At 44.4% G+C, this 24089-nt stretch overlaps 1 protein-coding gene across 1 annotated transcript in view; it reads left to right on the top strand.

Moving 5' to 3' along the window:
* Positions 1–24089, top strand: part of TPCN1 (two pore segment channel 1) — a 297893-nt gene that overhangs the window by 180042 nt on the left and 93762 nt on the right. The window contains exons 13-16 of the mRNA XM_069214538.1: positions 8942–8990; positions 12463–12526; positions 13585–13629; positions 14624–14680. Coding sequence (XP_069070639.1) covers positions 8942–8990; positions 12463–12526; positions 13585–13629; positions 14624–14680 — 215 coding nt within the window. The remainder of the gene's footprint in view (positions 1–8941; positions 8991–12462; positions 12527–13584; positions 13630–14623; positions 14681–24089) is intronic.

Below are 24089 nucleotides of genomic sequence, written 5' to 3'. Positions count from 1 at the left end.
CGCTTGTCCATTGTATCAACTTCTTGGAAGTCTTTGGTCAGTGTCACATCCAGAAGATCTATGAGATTCTGACAAAATATCGTGACCTCTGCCGTGCTGTCTAGCAAAGTTACTGCCCACGTCCTATTCTTCAACAGAGTTCTCAATAGGTGTGGTGTGGCATCTTTGACCAATATTGCTGCAATGTTTTTCTTTTTGAATAGGGGCTTTTGCTTTGGAAGTTTCTCTTCCTTTTAAAAAAAAAAAATGTCTGAAGAACATTGAGTCCTTTTTTGTCTTCACGTGGTCACTTCAGTGTTCTGACTGACCTCCTCCGTAACTCCTTTTAACCAGAGTGTCCTAGAAGGAACGAGATGGGTGACTGTCAGTATATTGGTATCTATTGGGAGTTTTTAAAGTTTCCCTATTTCTAAGATTGTATTTTCTCTGAGGTCTCTGGATGCGGAGATACTCCTCTTTGGCGTCTGTGAAAATTAGATACTCTAGTGCCTTACCAATGTTGTGGTGCCATGTGGTAGGTCTATTGTCATGGGTGAGACTGCTGAATTTGCGCGGCAGCACCACCACTTGTGGGTAACTTAGTCCATTACACACAGTTTGGTAGCTGTTGGCCTTACCCTTTCGGCTAACTAGCAGCACTTCACCCAAACCTAGAAAGCAAAGGTGATTTGTGGCAGCCTGATGTATGACACTCTGTGACTCCTCAGGAAAGTCATGGTCAGAAGATCTTACCCTTTTCTCTCGCTAGCACAGATCCCACAGGCAGACAGAGATGCAGAACAGTTTTCAATGCATTTATTGAAAAGACAGCAATCTATGATAAAATATATGGGCTGCAATTATTAGGAGGATGAGCGAGGCACAATCAGGATTGTTATCACAAGTGAAAAGAAAAGAGGCAACCCCAGCATATTGGTATAAGCAAGTGCACAGGAATCCTACCAAACCACTCATCTTCTAAGCGAGAGCACAGCAGTGATAGCTCAAATATGCCCGTGGAAGGAACTCCCACCCCCTTTACCTTTTAAACAGGGGTCTACTCTCCGTCTCTGTGGTTGGTTGCAGAGACAGGGCTGAGGTCGGCAAAGTAGCAGTAAAATGACGTACAACATGGATGGATCTCCTGGCTAGAATGACACCTCTAACCACCTTTGGCCCATGTGATGTTTTTATAATAAAACATGTTTATGTTCTGAGAAACAGGCCTGACTTGATCATGTGTCTAAGTGTCGGGCTATCTGTGCACTCTTATGGCGGTAATACTAGATAGATTATCATGTACCGCAATGGACAACCTTGAGCAGCAGCACACTGTGAAAAGTTTGTGCACTGAAAGCAATAACAACATGTTTGCAAAATAGCAGTCGATTAGAAAAATATAACATATTCGCAAGAAGTGGACTATGCTAAAATGAAAAAAAATACATGAAAATAAAGCATGTATCAGGGCAAAAGGGCACAGGCCTAAACTAAAATATGTGTGCGCGAGCGAGGATCTGAAATGAACCCACGACAACCTGAGCACGACGAAGCATCCTGTGCCCCCTGCCTCAGCTTCAGATGCAAAAAAGACACTCCGTTAATGTAGAGCTCAGCGTCTAGCTCGACATTCTATGGCGCACCATCTAGAAGACAACAACCCTGAGCACTTCTGGTACCAAGATGTTGAGGGGAGCCACAGCCAAAGATCTGGGGCCAATACACCCTCTGCTTCAGTCGGAAACGAGCTGACATTCCCACTCTGAGGTAGAGGAACTGCCCCTTGCTCAGCAAAAGATGTGGACTGCGAGTACCAAAACCACTGCCTCCTCCCCTTCACACCGACACCAACAGGATGAGCACTGCCCTTGAGAGGGCCTTGCATTGAGCTCCAAGGTTTGCGCCCAGATTTCTGTTAACCACTGCCAGACCGTACGCCATGGTCAACACCAATAAAGGCCTTTTTGAGTCCGAGCCAAACTCCAGCGTTGAAACAGCCCAGGCCGTCCGCTCCGACAATGACTTCAAAGCCAACACAGAATCCTGCTTTGGCTCCCAAGATTCCTTCAGCTGTGAAGAACCATTTGGTGCACAACATCCAAAATGCTTAGTCTGCGTTGAAACCCAAGCCCAATTGTCAGCTTGCTCAGAGGACCAGAATCAACTCATCATGCTTCTACTCCTGGAGGAGCTCGGCGCTAAGCAACGGCGCCTCGCCATTCAGCCTCAGACAGAAAGCATTATTATGAGTCCGCCTCCTAAGGAACAAGACTTTCTCATGAACAGAAACTAACCTTTGAGCAGTAACTTGCGTCGGTACCCTGCATCTCTTCCTCCACTTCTTCCACCTCTTCCTCCATCTTCTTCTCCACCACCACCACCACCACTGATTCCTCGTTCGCACTCACCAGAGGGATCTCCACGCCCCTGTTATGGGTGAGGTAGCCCACTGTATCCCCTTGATCCATACTAGACACCATTGACCTAGTGACAGGGGATGACCAATGGGACAAAACAACATCAACACACCTGCAGACGCAGACCCAGACCTCTGCCCGCAAAGCCATTGTTCCCCAATTATACCACTTTATATCATGAGGTTATAAACAGAGCTGCAGCCTTCCACAACCTAGAGCTTCACAAAGATCAAGAGGATGAGGACTTCCCCATGGGAGGCACACTCCTCTACCCAAACGTCAGTGCAGTACCTCCCCATTTCTGCAAGCATGCTAAGAATTTCTGCTGATACCTTCAAAGACCCTGTGACGATTAGAGTGGTAACCACAGGGTTGATTAAAAAGATACAAGGCCTCACCCTCTGACCCACTGTACATTTAGGGCCAACTACCACCTGGCTCCACGGTGTGGTACATATGATGTGAAAATGCACCAATGCACAGGGCACTGGAGATGCCCCTCGCCTGGATAAAGAGTAGAAAGATGGATATAGCTGGCAAATGCATCACTGCTCAATTGGCAGACCACTAGAGAATCCCATTGGCCTACTCTCACGCTAAGATGGTGCTCACTGGGAAGGGATTGAAGAACGCAGGGACACAAGCTTGTCTCAGAAGGGAAGCTCCTGCCTAACACCACCATCTACACTGTCCTGGATGCAGCTGACATTGCAGCAGGAAGTAATAAGTCCAGCGTTCTGATTCAACGACAAACCTGGCTGTGTGTCTCTGGTTTTAAACCAAAGGTACAACAGCATCTCCTCAACCTGCCCTTCGATTGGTGGGGGCACCTTTTCGGACTTGAGGTTAATAAGATGCTGGAAAAGATAAAACAGGACACAGACACTGCAAAGGCAAAGGGAGCTTTTCAGAAGACTCCTCTAATGGGGTTCTTTAGAAGGTTCTGCTTTAGTGGGGTCTCCAAAACGATGTCCTCCAATGTATCTACCTCTTACCAGAGACCGAGCACCAACAGCTACCCTTACGGGGTTTCACTTGGGGAGGTACCAGAAGCAATACTCGAGCGGTAGAGGGGCTGCAGCTAAGTCAGCCACTGCAACTAAGACAGCCGCTGCCCCTAAACAGTGGCTTCCTTGCCCTCCTCCCGGTCAAACTACACCTGTTGGAGGAACACTGCAAGGGTTTCTCGCCCATTGGCACCACTTCTCCTCCAATCAGTGTGTTCTGTCTGTCATCAAGCACAGATATACTGCCTAGTACTTTCCTCAACCTGACCAAACATCTCTCCACGCAGACACACCTTCTCCCGAGAACAGCGCCTCCTCCAGGTGGAAGTAGAGGCACTGATTCACAAAGGGCCATAGAACTAGTGCTGCTCCACCACGGCAGCAAGGGAGTATACTCTTTGTACTTGGTCATCCCCAAGGACGGGTCCCTAAGACCCATACTCCACCCCTTTCCCCTTACCGAATACAACCTGTCAGACCACTTTCCCATGCTACCACTCCAGGATGTCATCTCTCTAGTACAGCTAGGCGATTTCCCGACCACCCTCGATCTCAGGAATGCCTCCTTCCACATCTCTGGTACTTCCGGTTTGCAGTAGTGGTCACCATTACCAGTTCAAAATGCTAACCTGGAATGTAACCACCGCCCCAGGGTGTTTACTAAATGTCTGAATGTAGTGGCTATTAATTTCCAGAAGAATAGCATCCACCTCTTCCCTTATGCTGCGTCTGACACACACTCAGAGCACCATCGACCTGCTGCATGATCTGGGATTCACCATCAACATAGGAAAATCCAACTGCCAGCCCCTCCAAGTCCAGCCCTTTCTGTGAGCAGTCCTCAACTGAGTCACTGGGAAAGCCTGTCCCGTCTGGCATACATTCAAGCTTTTCAAACATTGCTTCCTCTTTTTCAGCTAGATTACCAACTATTAGTATGGACTATCGTGCGTCTCCTTGGCATGATAGCTTTTTGCATTGCCGTTATTTTCCACGCTAGGTTACATTTGTGCCCATTGCAGGAGTGTTTAGCAGTACAGTGGTCATGAGCGGAGGGTCACTGGATCTAGTCTTGATCTGGGCCACACTCAACGCTCTCTGCAATGTGGAACCATTAGCACAAGTGACCATCACAACATACGCTTCCCTTTCTGGGTGGGTAGCATACTTGAATGATTTGACTGTGCAGAGCACATAGCCACCCCATCAACAGGGTCTCCCGTTCAACAACTTGGAACTACTCGCTGTCCAGCTAGCTCTCACGTCGCTCCTCATTCATGTTCAGCACAAGGTGGTCCTTACTTGCACAGGCAACTTGACTGCCATGTACTATCTACAGAAACCGAGCTTAACTCGCTCACCACAGGTGTCTGTGTTAGAGCACTTGGCAGTGGGCGATCTATCACAAAGTTCATCTCCTAGCAGAATAATTGTTGGGAGTGGGCAAAGACCTTGCAGGCTTGCTTAGCAGATTGCAACAAGTCCACGAGTTAGAACTCCACCTGAAAGTCCTCCTCTCGTACTTTGGCAGTGGGAGTTTCCTGACGTAGACCTTTTTGCCACTGCTGCATACACAAAATGCCTAAGCTCGACTCTTGGTATCCACACCCACAGTCCATTGGCAATACACTGTGGATGAATTGGTCAAGGATATCTGCCTATGCTTTTCCCCCTCTCCCACCTCTTCCGTTCGTGGTCCAGAAGCTTTGGGAAACACCCCTCACACTCATCCTAGTGGTACTCATTAGGGCCAGGCAACCCTGGTTAACCACTCTTCTTGACCTCTCCCTTTTACCACATATGAAGCTGTCCAACCGGCTGGACCTTCTCACGTAGACTCAGGGCACACTCTGGCACCTGGACCCCAAGCAGCTGAATCTTGCGATCTGGCTCCAGAAGTCTTAGAATTTGACTTCCTTAACTTACTTCAGGAGTGTATGATTATACTCAAGTAAGTATGGAGGCCTGCAACAAGAATGCTATGCAGCTAACTTGAAACAGTTTGTGCATTATTATATACCCAGCCGCATAAACCTGCTCATGGCAGCATTCCAAGATACTGTCTGCTTCACCTGCAAAAGTCAGGCCTTGCTTATACCTCTGTTAGATTTCACTTGACTGTCGTTGCAACCTACCTTAAGAACTGAGAACACACTTTAGAGTTAGTCATTAAGGCCTTCCTGGAGGGACTAAAAAGAGTAATTCCTCCCAGGGTACCACCCACTTCCATGTGGAATCTCAATATAGTTCTCCACAGACTCATGGACCCTCCTTTCGACCCATTTCACTCATGCCCTTTACAATATCTCTTGAAAGGTAGCCTTCCTATTGACCATCACTTCCCTCAGCCATGTCAGTGAACTTCTGGCCTTCATGATTTAAGATCCCTTCTTCCAAGTTCATGCAGTGAGGATAGTCTTCAGGACACACTAAGGCCCTCATTCCAACCCTGGCGGTCTATGACCGCCAGGGTGGAGGGCAACGGAAGCACCGCCAACAGGCTGGCGGTGCTTCCAGGGCCATTCTGACCGCAGCTTAAAACCGCGGTCAGAAAAGGGGAACCAGCGGTTTTCCCCTGGCCCAGGGAATCCCAGCAGCGCCGCCATGGGGATTCCGACCCCCTTCCCGCCAGCCTGTTTCTGGCGGTTTACACCGCCAGAACCAGGATGGCGGGAACAGGTGTCATGGGGCCACTGGCATGGGCAGTGCAGGGGCCCCCTAACAGGGCCCCATGAAGATTTTCACTGTCTGCTTTGCAGACAGTGAAAATCGCGACGGGTGCTACTGCACCCGTCGCACCCCTGCAACACCGCCGGATCCATTCGGAGCCGGCTTCTATGTTGCAGGGGCTTTCCCGCTGGGCCGGCGGGTGGCCTTTTGGCGGTCGCCCGCCAGCCCAGCGGGAAAGCCAGAATGGCATCCGCGGTCTCCTGACCGCGGAGCGGCCATTTGGCGGTGACCGCATGGCGGGCAGCGACCGCCGCCCGCCGCGGTCAGAATGACCGCCTAAATTTCTCCCCAAGGTGATCTTGTCTTTCCAGCTCAACCAGACCATAGAACTCACAGAGTTTTTCCCACATCCATAGTCAGAGGCACAAGGGGCTTTCCACACACTAGATTTACAATGAGCCCTCATGTATTACATTGACCAAAGAAAACCTTTCCACAAGACATAACTTTCTTTCTTTCTCCAAGCCACATAAGTGTTGTGCACTCCCAAAATAGTCATTGCTGTTGGCTGGTCAAATGTCTCCAGGTATGAAACTGTGTTTGTCTATACCTCACAGACCTGACTCCACTTGTAAGAATGCAATCTCTATGGCTTTCTTAGGCAACGTCCTTATTGCTGACATCTGCAAATCAGATACCAGCTCCAGGTGTACCACTGTACACTTCATCAAGCACTGCTGCGTGGACGTCTTAGCATACCAACAAGCTAGCGTTGGCCACACCATACTCCGAACACTTTTTCAGTCCTCTGCTATGTCCTCTGCCTAGTCACTCCTTAGGGGAGGACTGATTTAAAGTCTATGCACAGCATGTGTTTCTACTGTTACACGTGCCATGAACGTAAAATGTTACTTACCCTGAAAGCATCTATTTGTGACATGTAGTGCTGTAGATTCACATGCATCTCTCCTCCTCCTTGGAAGCCTTTGGCCGTTTCAAAAGCTCTTCTTTCTGTATTTTCTTGCATGGTCATCTCGTTCTGTATCTCGATGCCTCATTCCTATCCTCACCCTCCATGCGGAGAAACATTCTAACTATGAAGTTGATGCCCATCACCAGCAATAGGCGGATGTAGTCACCATACCGTGTGACTCAAAGGCTTCTTCGAAGAAAAACAAGTTGCCCATATCCGAACCCAATACTTGATGGCAGGAGTATGCACAGCAGGTGAATCTACAGCACTACATGCCACGAACAGCTGCTTACATGGCTAGTAAAGTTTTTCTTATATGGCCTTTATTTCAGCCGCAACAGTCTTGTGAAATACAGTGTCTTTCAAAGGAAGTTGGATTTCTAATAATGATCAGCTAATATGTAGGGTCAGTCAATTGCAGGCCTTAACGGCGGAAAAGCCATTCATTCAGGTTTATAAGGGTATGGTTATCGTGAGGACAAATTTCTCAAAACATTATCTTTTCATCTGAAGTCAGTCAGATAGTTGACTTTCCCATTCTGCAACCTGAATGGGCGGCTGAAAGGGCAATGCACACATTAGACAAAGATGATTCTAATGTATTACATCGGCCGTATCAAATCCATTTTCAAAACAAAGCAACTGTTTGTTTCTTTTGCAAAACCTAATTTGGGAAATCTAGTTTCCAAATCAGGCCTTGTTATATGAGTTGTAAAACATATCAAACGTTATTACGATAAAGCTAAATTTGCTTTGCATACAGTGCATAGAGCACAAATGGATCCACAATTGCCTTACTAAGAAACATTAGATTTACAGGTATCTGCAAAGCTGCTCCATGGTCCACTACACACACTTTCACAAAACATTGTGTGTACATTAATGCCTGCCAAGTGGCACAAGTTTGGAAGACCGTTCTTAAAACAGCATTTTAAGTATCTGCCTCTTCTGCTTGAAAGCCATAACTTTAGGGAGAAGCACTGCTTTGTAGCTTAAGCAAAGCATGTGATCTACTTCTACAAATGAAAACATTACTTACCTTGAAGCCGTCTCTTGGTATCTTGGGCTATACTTTCACATGTGAATGTGCCCTCCCATCTCCCCATAAGCAAGCAGACTATATGGATGCTTTACACTAATCATATTCTATTATGCTTCACAGTACAGCTGCACAGAGTTACTCTCTTGCTTTGCTGCACTCTTACCTTCACTCACTCATTGGGATAAAAAAAAAAAAAAAACTGAAGTGGTGCCTTTGTCCTGGTGCACTGTGAGTTTCTGGGAGGGATCACAAGTTATCTCAAAACCGAAAAAGTTTACTTGGAAGAATAATAACTTTACATATCCATGACCAACATTAGATGACAGGATTGTGCAAACCAGGTGAATCTGTAGCGTCAGACAGATATTTACAAGGTAAGTAACATTTTCCCTCTTTGCCCACTGTACCGAGAAGTACTTGATTGAGAAGGTTTTTTTCCGTTGGGGAGACAGGATGCCTGGTGGTAAATATATACTGGTGCGTTCTTGAGGTATGGAGTAGATGCTCACCTTGAAAGGTATTTCCTATTTTAGTCAATGTCCTTATTGTTTCAAAAAGTGTTCAGGGTATGCAAGAGAATGTGTTACTTCTTCCCAGGTACTTTATAAGACATGTTGCTCTGAAATCAGCATGTACTTTGGGCTTGTATTAGGAGTAGAATTACAGTACATAAATGATGGCTATATTGCAGAAGACTCCGAAACCAAAGTTTAAAGTTTGGATGAGAGCATCTCAATTGTGCAGTTCCTGGGTTCTCTATTTTCAGTAAGTGCCCTCTGGCCAGATCTCCCTTTGGCACAAGGTTCTCCAGACTAAGCAGCATCTCAGTTTTACAATTTCTTTGTTTCAATAGGTTGAAAGATCTTTACAATATCTATGAAGTAGTTGGACTAAAGTGGAAGGTAAGTCCTCACACGACATCAGTAACTAGTAGAGATAATTGAAAGTTTGTACACAAAAAATGTGTTTTAATATTCATTGGGGAATTTGCAAAAAAGTATGCAAATGAACTGACTTCTCGCTTTCTATGTGCTGTTTATTTCTTGAAGATTTGGAAGTAATTATATTCCTTTTATTAATGTAAATGGGTGAATTACAATGTGGGAGGGCAGAAAGAACACTAAGGCCCTCATTACAACTTTGACGGGCGGCGGAGGCCGCCCGCCAAAGTTGCGCCGCAGGAATACCGCACCGCGGTCTGAAGACCGCGGCCGGCATTCTGAGTTTCCCGCTGGGCAGGCGGGCGGCCGCCTTAAGGCCGCCCGCCAGCCCAGCGGGAAACAACCTTCCCACGAGGACGCCGGCTCGGAATCGAGCCGGCGGAGTGGGAAGGTGCGACGGGTGCTACTGCACCCGTCGCGTATTTCACTGTCTGCTATGCAGACAGTGAAATACAAGCGGGGCCCTCTTACGGGGGCCCCTGCAGTGCCCATGCCATTGGCATGGGCACTGCAGGGGCCCCCAGGGGCCCCGCGACACCCCCTACCGCCATCCTGTTCCTGGCGGGCGAACCGCCAGGAACAGGATGGCGGTAGGGGGTGTCAGAATCCCCAAGGCGGCGCAGCATGCTGCGCCGCCTTGGAGGATTCTGACGGGCAGCGGAAAACCGGCGGGAGACCGCCGGTTTTCCTGCACTGACCGCGGCCAAAGCGCCGCGGTCAGAATGCCCTAAGGGGCACCGCCAGGCTGTCGGCGGTGCTCCCGCCAACCGCGAGCCTGGCGGTCACAGACCGCCAGGCTCGTAATGAGGGCCGGCCTAAGTGATAAAATGCACACCCAAGAAATACCACAATACAGAATGCAAATTATGGTCTAAAACAAGAGATAGTTGAGAAGTTACAGGAACCCGGCCGATGGAGTGTGCAGGTAGGCAGCAGAGGAAAGACAAAAATGAGATTATAAATCAGCGGCTGTGGGATGAGGAAGCGAAATAAATTGAGCACGATGGATGTAAAAATGGCCGAAAAATGTCAGAAAAAAAATAATACAATTTCATAGCCATAAGTGACAGCAATAGGTGACTTATAGAAGAAAATTCATTTGGGAAATAAAAACGAGAACCTGTAGATGAGCAAAAGCTCAAGGTGATAAAAGAACTAAGAAAAGCAGATATAATAAGAAAACTCCCAAGAATGAAGGAGATAGAAGAAACAATTGCATGTTCTATCTGGTACCAACAATAGGAAAACAAGGACGTAGAAAAGAGGGTGCCCGCTGGAAAAAGAAAATACCATAAAAATAGAAAAAGTCCATGGCTAGCAGAAGCAGTGATCTAAAGAAAACGCGACACGGAAAACCAAATAAATAGAAGTAATTTCCTTAATATTGTTTTTAATATCTTAGGACCTGATTTAGATTTTGGTGGACGGGTTACTCGGTCACTAGTGTGACGGATATCCCGTCCGCCGTATTACGATCTCCGTAGGCTATAATGAGATCGTAATATGGAGGGCGGGATATCTGTCACATTTGTAATGGAGTAACTCACTCTGCCAAACTCTTAATCAGTCTTTTTGTCTTTTTTTCTCCCTACTTCACAATTGTTTGGTAATTGACTGTACTGCAAACAAAACTTGCAAAATATCATAAGAAGGATGCTGTCATATTAAAGTTCTAGGAATGATTGAACTATATGCCTTGCTGCCTCCTTGTTAGGTCACGCCCCTTACGTATACAGCACCATCAGTCATAGCCAGACTTTGGCTTTGAACACATCCTATATTCTCATGGGATTGATGGATGTCAAGGAGTTATAAATGATGGAAAACAATGACTTAGAGTGCCATAATAATTTAAGGAGTTTTAGTCCTCACTGTGGTATTCCAAACACTCACCTTACCAACTGCTCTCTGACATATATATGGATATATGTAGCGCACGAGTTCAGTGAGCATGTTTGCTTGACCAACTGTCAGGCAAAAAAAATAATTTTCTGGCCAACAGTAGCATTTTTGTTTTACAAAAAGACACCGCCCTCTAATGCTTACAAAAGACTTGAGGCAAGGTGAAATTTACCAACCTAAAACTACTTGTGATGACATGTCTTTGAAAAGGCAACTTTGCTCCCTCTCCTAGGACAAGTTGAACATAACGTCTCATTTAATCAAATTAATTTGCTCTAAGTTTGATGGATTTAGACATACAGTTGTGTATCCACCAGGCAGTAGCATGAGCGTACATGCTGCTTTAGTGCACGGGCCAGTTCACTATGATTAATGTATAAATGTTTTGAATTTCTGAAATTCCAGTATGTTCATTGTAGATCAGATTTTAGATGTCTGGCTATGGCCAGCTTGTCTTTAGCCGAGAATCCATGTCAGCGTGCCTGGAAAGCCAGTAAAACAATTTATTGATTCTTGTAAAATTCCATTAGAAACTTGGGTATAAACAAAGCATTTGTTGCAAAGGACAACCTTGTCTCAGTGGGATACAGTACAACAATCTTTGGAAGGAAAAGCCAGAAGCTTTCCAGTTCTTCTGAAGAGCTGATTGGAATCAACACTCAATGTTACCGTTTGATAAGCCAATGGGAAGCATGAGGACATAGATCTAAAGCTAAGTTACAGTCTTGTTGAGGAGATGGATCTTGACTGTTGGTTGTGAAGGAACCTAATTACTTGTAAATTTAGCATTGTTATTTGGTAAGTATGGCAGTATTTGCTGGAATTGGATAGATTTTCCTGAATTGGTCAGATGAATTTTAAATGGGAGAACCCAGTAACAGAATATTAGCATCGCTAAGGCACTTGGGGCCAAATGTACGAACACTTTTTCCCATAGACACAGAATGGGTAAAAACATTTGCTACATCTGGCCCTTGGCGAGTATGGAATTGTAAAAATCAATGAGAGGTTTTAATAACAAAGAAACATCTGAAATGAGGATGCCTTCTTAGACATAAAGAGTAAAAGTTAGAGTTATAAAGACGCAGGAAAGAGTCATGCATATGCATAAAGACTAATAGAGACACCTAGCGTGGATAAATTAAGTACAGACTGAAGAAATAGAGATACAGGCAGACATGGAAGAAAATATATTTACAAAAAAGTGAACAGACAGGAAAGGCTATAAGTAAAATATAAGTAAAAGAGAAAGAAAGAGTATATTACAGAAATACTGAGGCAAACAAACACAGGTAAAAATGTAAATATATGAGCGAGAAGTGGAGACCAAGCAAAAATGGTGACACACAAAATAAATATAATCGGAAAGAAAGATCGAGAGTACCTGAGAGTGAATTAAAGATAATTAAAAGGAGAGCAATGGCTAAGAACAAGGTAGATTCAAAGTTTCTTTCTACAATCACTACTTGTGTTTTGTTAATTTCACTGGATTGGGCTCAGGGATATAATATTTGCTTCTTGTTATTTTTAGGCCAAAGAGAATCGCGAGCACTGGTTTGATGAACTTCCTCGAACAGCTTTTGTTATATTTAAAGGTAAACATGACCTACTACATTTTTCTGCACCGTGCGTGCCTTTTGGAATTGTCACAGGCCAAATCCCATTTCCCCAACAGAAAATCCGGAGACTGGTGCTTGTAAACACCGAGCTTTAACTTGCACAAGATTTATTTTTTATAAAGTATATAGAGCACACTTCGTCCTTTTCTATGCATGGAGATGATAATCATAGTCCTGAAGATTAATAAAGACAGTGATTCTGCTGTTGCCAATTTTCTAAACCATATACTGGCCATAACCAACACGATTTCCCCCAAGAAAAGAGGACTTCAGACTCAACAGTAATAAACTTAAATCTTACTTCCTTCAATTAAGAGACTGTTTGACAGCACAATTTTTTGCCTCAAGACTTGGGAAACTACTATTACTCTTTAAATGTGTGAAAAATCTTTGCTTCACACCAGATAATGAGCTTAATGACTACACAAATTAGAGCAGTGACCATCTACGTGTTCTCAAACTTTGCATTCTAAAAAAGATTCTGCCCTTTTCATTGGTTTTAATGGATTTGTTTAATTGAGAGTTGATTATTACAGTGCTATATATCTCCCGCTGCCCACTAAATATGTTTGGAGACTGAAGCGTGTACGAAATACTGCTGACAGGGAGCTATGACTCCTCGCCTGCCAAAATCTCATTATGCCACACTGGCTTGCTCCCCATCTCTGAAAGCATTCAATTCAAAGCCTTAGGAGGAATGAACCATAGGGCCTTGCATGCACCTTTACAAGAAATTCCATATGTGACTATGTATATAAAATATGTTCATGTAATTTCCTTAATTTATTGAATGGCTGAAGACGGTCCCCCTTCTATATTTTAAATAACATTTCCCGACTTTTATTTTATTGAGATTGTCTAACAACTATTTCCTAGTAACCAGTAGTCCCCTTGCAAATGTTTTTGTCCCAAATTCTTTTTTCTCCTCAACCAAAGTTTGTGGGCCGACCTAGTCACGTTACCTCTTGTCTGATGTTAAGTATGTTTATACCTAATATGGTTATAAATATTTATTATCTTTGTGTCTTTAATAGGCATTTACATCATGGTGAAATCACGTGTCTTCCAGTACGTCATTTGTAAGTGCTGTGCATTTTACTACTTCCTTAAATTCACTAAAGTCTGGCATCTTGTAACGACACTCGTATTGATCCATTATCCTAGGAATATCATTGTACAGTTGCATAGCCCAAGTTGCGACCTGTTGTTATATTTACCAAGGATTATTTTCATGCCTTGGAATGACAATGTTTTTTATAACATAGCAATATTTCCGGCTGCTGAGTGCTATACTGGTAGTAAAAGTCTCTGAGCCAGAGTTATTAGGCCCAAGCCGCCGACAAGGGCCTATTATGAGGTCAATGGATTTTAATAACTGGTATAGCCTGTGGCTATAAAACTGTTAGACCATTCCACCTACTAAGTTGAAATTAAAAAAAGGAAAATATAAGAGACAAACATTGGAATATTTGAACCGAAGTCCTATACTGGTCATTATTGTCCCTAAGCCACTCCATTGTCTTTAATAGACCTCTCAATGTTCTAGTGTTATAAAATGTGATGAAGTGGATTGTGGAACAATTTCCAGTAAATATTGCATCAATCACATCCCTTGAGAGACTCAATTCAATTTAAAGAGGGTGTTTATTAAAGCTTTTTCTCTGAATGACCTGCAGTTCCATTCCAGTATCTTTGGCTTCTCACTCGTAGGTAGACTAGTCTCTGTCTTATGATGGGAATATTGAGATTGAATTCTTCTGGGCCGCTGTAAGACTCCCCATACTGGAGAGGCCACAGTTTTGTCTTTATAGCTTGATATGCTTTTCACAATCTGAAAATTGTGATACTCGTGTGTTGATCTATTTTAGAGATGCAAGGTCCATTCCCAGAGGCACAGCAATGACACTCATTCTTGAGTGAAGGCCACCTCTAGATTTGCGATGAGTTACACATGTGGTACTGAATAGTCATAACCTGTAGCGGTTACATTGGTTGTTCTTTCTCTGCCAGTAAAGTATCTCTGGTTTTTGTCTCCAATTTGATATTGGCTCAATGACGTAAATATTCTTTCAGATGTAGTGGTGGCGGTGAATGGAGTCTGGATTCTGGTGGAGACATTCATGCTGTCAGGTATGTAACTAATATTGTTTTTGAATTTTTCAGAAAGCATTACATCAATTTGTGGAACAAATGCCATGGGACACAGAATTCTATAAATCAATAGAGCTCCTTCAGAATAGGTTGATGAAATGTATTCTTTTTTGCTTCCTAGCACAACTCTAGTGACTGAGCGTGTGTGTCAGGGTAAATGATGTGTCAATTCCTGTGCATTGGTTGAAGGCACTGTATCAAAGGGTCTCTAGTTATCATAGGTCACTGCTTCATGTCTTTATCAAATATGTGACTTCTTTCTTATTCTCTGTGTTGATAAGGTGACGAGCTACACCCTGATAACCTTTCTTTGTTCCTCTGACTTAAACTCTACTTCTCTTTTTTTTCTCTTTTTCTCTCACCCTGTCATTCATTTTTTAAAATGTCTCCAGGGTTTTAACAGATATATATGATACATTGTCAAAATGAAGCATGACAGTGTGTGGATGAGGAATGGAAATGGGTCCCAAAAAAACTATAAAATGTTTTGGGAGACAGTTGGAGAAAGGAAAGTATTGATGCCGATTGAGTAGGTAAGAGAGTAGGTGCAAGTCAGATTCCCAGAGGAAGGGTAAAACAAATGGAAGAGCTCAAGAATTTCAAGGGGATAAAAACATGTACTTGCTAAGTCAGGGAGTTTAGAGGACTGCATGAACATATGAGTAAATGGAGCTGAGGACGAGAGAGATAGCCAAATGTGAGACTTGTTAGTAGTGTTTAAGATAACATTGAGGTGGGGGTTCCAGATCAGAATCCATGGTGGAGGGAAGCAAGGCTAGTGGAAAGACTGAAATAAAACAAGCATTGCTAAAGCCAGTGGGTCTAGCCTTTGAACCTATTTGCTATTGCTTTTGTTGATGCTGTGCAGCATGGCCAAACCTTTTTAGGTGCGGTTTTATTTTTTATTCACCAATCCGTGATTTTTTTATTATTATTATTATTATTTTTTAAAGAAAAGAAAGTGCAAAATTGCATCTCCAGTATTGGGGTATCTTTCATAGATTCACATGCTTGAATCATTCCCTGTCGTCGAAGTGGGAGTCCCTCGGTAAATAAAAAGCAGTAGATTAAATTTTAACATGGAATCAATGAAAAAAATACATTCACTTTAACAGCTTATCAGCTGCATTATGAAAGACCCAAAGTCCAGCCAATCAGGCAAGCCCACCCTTGAGAACCCTCAGCACAGAGGCTCCAGTTGCTCATATTTTCTAATGCACGTTGTGTGTAAGGGTCTCCCTGAGCTCTGCTCAGTTTACTTTTCCTCACATTCGTTTTTTTCCAAATACTGTTCTACATCGACAATTCTGCTTTCTATAACATGCCTACAGCAAAGAAAGGTCTTTTTCGACCATGCAACACCTTTGGTAAAATAAGGCTTCACTGTGAAGACCCTCACAAGGACTGCATTAACTGTCTTCACCCAGAGTACAGGGTGAAAGACTGTAAAATTTGTAGAATCTTTCCTAGCAAGACCTTGAGGGACAGAGAAGCCAGGCTCCTGCTTTGGCTTCAAAAATGAAAAACCCAAGAAACTCTCTCTGATGATGAGGACAGCGACGCCTCTGTGATATCAAAGAAAAGGAAAAAATCTCTTGACAATCTTTCTCCAAAAAGAAGTAAGGCAGCCAAAAAGGTGCACTCTCAGAAGCACAAAGCTGAAGAACTTCCTTCTACTTCAAGGAAACATGTTGAAAAAGTTCCTTCTGAACCTTCCACTCCAGCTGCCACTTCAATGAAACTTAAGAAGCCATCTAGCTCTTTGCCACAGTCGATGTCAAGAAGTCCAGTCTCGTCGGCGAGACCGTCGACTAGGCTGTCGATGAGTGCATCATCGTCAAGTTTCGCATCATCCATTACCACAGTGAAGGCGACTTTCACAACTCCATCGTCGCCCATGATAGTAACGTCATCACCGTTGTCATCGACAATAACATCGGTGAGCTTGAAGTATGGCTCTTCTTTATCTACACAGGCAATAAAAATATCAAAGAAGTTCTTGTCGTCGACGGGTAAGACATTAAAATCTACATCGTAGATGCGCACACAGCCAACGGCTCCGTCAATGTCCACAGGTGAGCCACAGGCTAATCCCCCATCGACACCGGCTCTGTTGACAACTATGGGAACGATCATACCATCGACGAGCACTCAGTCGACGAGCAGTCCGTCGACGAACACACTGTCGACGAGAGTACTGTTGACGGGACCGTCGAAGACAGCTTCTTCGACAACCCATTTCTCACAGCCGGCAGCAGTGGATTCTGGAGGCTCTTTTTGCCCTTAAGAATTATGGCAATCAAACGTAAATCTACTCGGCAAATGTTACTACCTTCCCATACTTCGCCCAGTAAGGTGTCACCCCTACCTCCACAACTTCTCCTTGATGAGGATGATAACGAATATGGAGATGATTACTCTGACAAAGTCTGTTTCCGGTGGCACGTAGTCCTTCAGACCAACAAATAAAATGGCAAGAAGAGGAGGAAAAAGAAAATGAGCAAATAAATATTCAGCACTCATTTCAAAAACAACAACAATTATGCACCCAAGAGCAACAACACAAGCCAACAGTGCAAATGCGAATGTCATTGATTTCCAATTTTCAGCGTATGATGCAGGATTATTATACTAGATTCCCGCCACCAGGATCAACCATTCCTCTGCAGTATTCGTAAATGCCGTTGAGTCCTCCTCCCAGAGACCAACCCTCAGCCTCTCCAGTACCTACGGTACCGATACCAACTCCATCTCCACTTCACGAAAACGATCTGCTTTCTTCAGAAGACGAACAGGAAGACGGTGAGATACACAACACTGAATCACTCCTCACTGAATGGGATGATTACCAAATGCAAACATCATCCCCCTCTAGGCCGCCAATGGTAGATTCTCCACCACAGAATATTGGGGGAATTCCATAGTGTAATGGAAAGAGCAGCTAAAAGGTTCCAGCTCCCCATTATATCTAAACAGTCTGATTGTTTCCTCTACGACTTTAGGGGTGTGTTATGCCATTAAGTATGTTTGACCACTGACTTTGTGGTTCACCACTGCGCGTATTAGTTGTTCAATGTTCACCAGTAGCACATTACATTTTGCACCAGGTTAGCTGCCTATTGACTTTAACATGGCATTAGACATTACATTTTGTACTCAGGTTAGCTGCCTATTGACTTTATTGTGGCATTAGACATTGTAGTTGAGACATTGCAGATGAGCTGTGTTTTTCCACATGGTAGACCAAGCTGTGTTTTTTCCTGTATTTTGTTCTCACCGAACCCTAGCATGATAAGGGAGTGCATATCTCGTTTTTTTTTCCCCTCTAGTCAGTCTTGGGAAAAGAACAGGCCTTGGAGACCTGACCAACCTTCAACGGCTTGTTTTTTCCCCAACTCTGACCAACAGTAGACAGCATTTTTTTATTTTTATAATTCTCCTTTAAGGGGGAGGGCTTTCTAGAAAGTTCTCTCAAAGAAATAAAAAGATGACTGTTCAGTAGTGTGGAATTCCGAGACTTCAGTCTGGAGCGGGTGCCAGCTGCCTGACATTGTCCCGTGGGGGTGGAAAATCTCTTTCTCGCAGTTGAACAGGAGTCTTTCTTCTTGCTGGCATGAGAAAAATGAAGCATTTTGGTGGGCCCTACTACGGTGATGAATTTTGACTTTTATTCTTTGCTTTGAAGTTGTGCTATAATATAATCACATATATTTGCTGTGTACATTGCAATTGAGAATCACTTTCATATATTTTCCTTTCATTGCTGTGACTACTTTTAAACGTGTGACTCCAACCTACTAATCTCCTCTCTCAGGAAACTGGTGGTGAAGTAATAATAAATGTCTTCTTCAAACTAAGAAGTGCATTCCAGAGATTGTTTTCAGCTCGGTCATTAGTGAAAGCAAAACAGGGCGACACCAGGAAATAAGTTTGTGCGATCCCAATTGTAGACTTCATCTGGGAAGAGGGCCTTAAAGTAATGCAGACCCGTTCTTCCATTTCAGCGGTGCTCCCTAGGTTAGACAAGAAATACAAAGCACCGGAAAATTCACCAGCCTGTTTAATTGGTTCCCCATGATAAGGAAGGAAGGAAGGCGCTTGGATTCTATAGGGGAAAAAGTTTTCCACAATGGCATCTACAACAGTCAGGGCAGCAAACTCCTTGGCAATTTTAGGCAGATACGATCGACAAATGTGGTCGGACATCTCCCAATTCATTGATGATCTTCCCGAGGGTGCTAAAGCTGAAGCTCAGAAGATATTTTAGGTGGGAGAGAAGATCGCTGCCGAGATCATAGACTGTGCAATTGATCTGTCATCTACAGGTTTCCGCCAGCTAGCCAAAGCGGCAGTATTAAGATGTCAGGGGTGGCTAAAGGCCACCTCCTTCCGCCTTCCTGGATATGCCATATGATGGAGGACTATTATTTGGTAAGCATGTCGATGATGCACTTCAATCTATAAAGGAGGACACAGACACAGCTAGATCGCTAGGTACTCTGCAATTCAAAAGGCAGCCCTTTCGTGGGGCAAGAGGAAGAGGAAGAGGAAGAGGACTGTATTCTTACAGAGGCTGCCTGCACCAATAGCGACAGTACCAGCCTTACCAGAGCCAGTTTTGTCCAACAGCAGCAGCCCTATCGACGTCTACCATCTGCAGCCCACAGGCATACCACTAGAGGAAAGTCTTCTTATAGAAGAAAGGACACAGCCAGAATACACTGACCTCCATTTAGTGCCTGCATCCAGTCCCTATCCCAACACTCTGATAGGTGGCCGAATTTCCAACTTCATCCACCAATGGTCCCAGATCACCTCAGACCGATAGGTCCTCGATATTGTCACCAAAAGGCATACCTTGGAATTTCATCAATCTCCTCCGAGTTACCACCAAGATGACCCCCACCTGCCCACTTAGAAGAGCTCCTTGTACAAATTTCCAATATGATAGATGAGAGAGCAATAGAGATCGTACCGAAGTCTCAGAGGGGAACTGGCTTCTACTCTTAACTCCTTCCTTGTCCAGGAAAAGACAGGAGACTGGAGACCTTTCGTAGTCCTTTGATGTCTAAACAAATTCCTGAGAAAACAGTCATTTCGGGTGATCACTCTACAAGATGTTAGGGTTTCTCAACCAAGAGGATTTCATGACAGTCTTGGACCTCCAAATCGCCTATTTCCATATCCCGATCCACCCCAGTAACAAGAAATTCTTATGCTTCAGAGTTGCAGGCACTCACTACCAATTCAAAGGGTTGCCTTTCGGCCTCAGATCGGCTCCTCAAGTTTTCACCAAGGTCTTATCTCCGGTGGCAGCCCTCCTCAGACAAATGGGAATTCAAGTGTTTCCATACTTAGATGATTGGCTAATAAAAGCACGAACAGCATCCAGGGCAGCCAGAGACACAGCAACATGCCTCTTCCTCTTCCAAAGATTAGGCCTCTCAGTCAACTACCAGAAATCACACCTAATACCATCAAACAACATCACCTTTCTAGGAGCTGTATTAGATACGGAACAAGCAAAAGCTTTCGCCTCTCAAGACAGGCAGAAGAGGATTCAAAGTCTAGCGCTCCAACTCAGCCAAAGAAAGTCCACTTCTGTCCGGATTCTCAGATCTTTTCTGGGGAAGCTCTCCTCGTGCATTCTGTTAATAACAAACTGCTGTCTCCACATGAGAACAATACAGCAGCAGCTAGTCAGTCAGTGGAAGCAAATAAGCGGATCCTTCAACGATATTGTCCAAATAACCCCACTAATGAAACAAGCCACGAAGTGGTGGAGGAACACCCCCCACATCTCCGATGGTCTTTCTTTTTTAAATCAAAGACCGGAGCATGTTCTGACCACAGACGCGTCTCTGGAGGGATGGGGCGTGCACCTCGAAGACCTGACAGTGAGAGGGAAATCAAGCACCCAAGAAACAATGCTCCATATCAACCTGTTGGAACTGAAAGCCATGTTCCAAGCGCTCAAAGCCTTCGTCACCAGGATCAAAGGCTCATCAGTTTTGATCCGAACCGAAAACACCACAAGTATGCATTACCTCCACAAGCAGGGAGGTACAAAATCGCCAGCGCTGTCTCTTCAAGCGCAGGAGATATGGAATTGGGCACTTCGTCATCACATAACTCTCAGGGCAGAGCACCAGGCAACTTTCAACCATCCCTTTCTGCGCTGTGGCAAACCCAGTCTAGACCTATTTGCAACAAAAGGAAACAAGAAATGCCAATACTACGCAAGCTGGTTACCGCAAAGAAGGTCACAGGGAAATGCATTTTTGATCAAATGGTCAGGAAACTATGCCTACGCTTTTCCCCAGCTTTGGCTAATCCCGAGAGTTCTACAGAAAATGAAGCTGGAACTTTGCCGACTGTTAACGATAGCTCCCAGATGGCCTCGCCAGTTTTGGTTCACGGTGCTCCTGCTCCTCTTGGAACAACGGCACATTTGATTGAAACCAATACTGGACTTACTAACGATGACTCAGTGCCAGGTCCGTCATCCCAGCCCGACTTCTCTTCGATTATCAGCCTGACTCCTGAATTCTAAGAATTTGCCGACTTAGATATTCCACCAGACACTCAAGTGCTCGCCAATGCTAGAGCCCAGTCTACTAATAAGACATACAAACTCAAATGGAAACGATTCTGTATATGGTGTAAATCTTTTAGTATTCACCCTCTAACATCTTCATCTTCTTCAGTTGGCAAAATCAGGTCTCTCTCACTCATCCATCAAAGTTCACCTGGCAGCCATTTCTCTATTCCGCTGTGCTGCTGCTTCATCATCTTTATAGTCCTCCAGAATAGTAAAGCAATTCCTAAAGGGACTATTCCAGATTGTTTCCTCCAATTAAACTCCCTCCTCCTCCTCCCTGGCACCTCAATATTGTGCTTTGACAAATGATGAAACATCCTTTTGACCCTATTCACAAAGCAGAATTTAAATATATTTCCTGGAAGACAGCGCTGCTTCTAGCACTTACCTCTGCTAAGAGGGTCAGTGACATCCAAGCTTTCACAATCTCTCAACATTTTCTTCACTTTAAACTGGACATGGTTGTCCTTAGAACCAATCCAAAATTAATTCCTAAAGTTTCCTCGAACTTTCATCTGAATGAACCAGTAATATTAAAGACTTTCTTTCCTAACCCCCAAACTCCAGCAGAAAGAGCGCTTCATTCCTTGGATATCAAAAGGTGTCTAAAACTCTACATACAAAGAACTAGCAGCTTTTGTAAAACTGATCAATTGTTTGTAGGCTGTGTTCAACTCAGAAAGGGGTACCCTGTTACAAAACAGTCTATAGCCTGGTGGATAGCCACCGCTATGCAACTTTGTCTGCAGCTGGCAGGGAAACCACTCACAGCCAATGTCAAGGCTCATTCCACCAGAGGTGGATCTACCTCCATGGCTTTCTTCGCAGGAGTGCCTCTACAACAGATTTTCAGAGCGGCAACATGGACTAGCAACCAGACCTTTATTCAGCATTACTGCCTAGATGCCGCAGATAGAATGGACGCATTGGTAGGACAAGCCGATTTGCGTAATTTATTTGCCTAAGGTGAGTCTATTTCTTTACCCACCGTCCTCTAATTTTCGTGTATTCATATATATATAATATAACATACGGATGGATATTAATACCTTATGTTTACTGCTAATTATTCTGATTCAAGCATGTGAATCTATGAAAGATACCCCAATACTGGAGAAGAAAATAAGTTACTTACCTGTAACTGTGGTTCGCCAGTATTGGTATCTTTCATAGATTCACATCCGAACGACCCTCCTCATAGAGGCTCACCTCATGTTTTCCTTCCTTTGTACTTCACTTGTGCTAGAAAATCTGAGAGACTGGAGCCTCTGTGCTGAGGGTTCTAAAGGGTGGTCTCGCCTGATTGGCTGGACTTTGGGTCTTTTATAATGGAGCTGATAAGCTGTTAAGGCAAATGTATTTTTTCCATTGATTTCAAAGTTAAAATGTAATCTTCTGCTTTCTATTTACCGTGGGACTCCCACTTTGACTACGGGGAATGATTCAAGCATGTGAATGTATGAAAGATACCATACAGGAGAACCACAGTTACAGGTAAGTAGCGTATTTTCTTTTTTATGGTAGAGGGGACCGCATATTTGCGTGGAGGGAAACATTAGCGGGTGGGAGAGAAGCGCAGGGGAGTAGGCAGAGGAGGGGAAAAGCAGCACATGAAGCAGGGCAGCACAGAGTGCAAGAGAGAAGCATGTGAGCCAGTAAGTGACACGGAAAGCAGGGAGGGAGTCTATTTGGCAGGAGAGAAGGATTGCAACACAAGGGAGAAAGCAACATATAGCTTGGTAGGACAGGTATGTGACATGGCATGAAACGCACATGAGGAAGAGAGCTGGAAAAAGCGTGAACTCTCATAGAGTGTTTAAGCAAAATTGAAAAGTAGTTACCTAAAGGTGAGCTGTGAATAAATAAATACCATCCAGTCAGAGAGGTGGTAAAGAGGCTATGCTTCAGGGGATGGATAAACACAACATGGACAAGCTGGGACAATGAAAGCCATTGAATAAGAAGCGAGCAAATGAGAGTCACAATAATGCCAGTCAGTGGTAAGCAATGGGCAGGCTTTAAGCACCTGTAAGTTCTTGGTAAGCCCACAATATGTCTTTTGCTGCCAACAGATTGCGCTGTCTGCGAGGCAGTCTACTATGGCAAGCCTGGCTACATTCACTAATTGCTAGTTCTTCTCTTTTTCTAATGCACTGTTGTTATTTAGCTTTGCCTAAGTTGATGCAAGTTTCAAATTTTGCCTATTGTATATGCAGGGGATACCCATGGATCCGTTCCTAGATCCAACCCGCCGTTGGTCGTACCACCTCTCTTTCCCGATACCAGTTCCAACCATTGTCATTGGTGACTTGAGCTGGACCGGTGTTGTGCGACGCCGCTTCTGACAGGGGCCTTCCCCATATGTCAGATTCTGACCTTTATTGTTATGGTTTGGATAAGGTGAGGAATTGGAGGGGTCGCTGGACCCTTTAGAATTCCAGCTACATGACCCCTTGGACTAGCATATGGACCTGGGTGAAGCCAGTGGGTTGGCAACGTGTCCTTCTACTGGAATGAGTTCTCCCCCTACTGTGGCTGTGGAGGAGGGAGTGCCCTATTCCATGGTAGTGCAAAGAGCGGCTGAGGCCCTGGGCCTCGAGCTGCCTTTGGTGGCAGTCGGGACTAACCTCCTGACAGAGGTGCTTCAGCCTGGGGCTTCATCCTATGAACCCATATTGCCCTTCAATGAAGCCCTTACTGATGTCCTGATAGGTACCTGGTCCAAACTCAGCACAGGGGCTCCTGTAAACAGGACTCTTACCCACCGCCATCAACCTGCTTCTACTG

This window comes from Pleurodeles waltl, chromosome 11 (genome assembly GCF_031143425.1).
Source record: "Pleurodeles waltl isolate 20211129_DDA chromosome 11, aPleWal1.hap1.20221129, whole genome shotgun sequence".
In the NCBI taxonomy this organism is placed as follows: Eukaryota; Metazoa; Chordata; class Amphibia; order Caudata; family Salamandridae; genus Pleurodeles; species Pleurodeles waltl.
The sequence above is the reverse complement of the archived record's forward strand: the minus strand, read 5'-3'. Positions and strand labels throughout refer to the sequence as shown.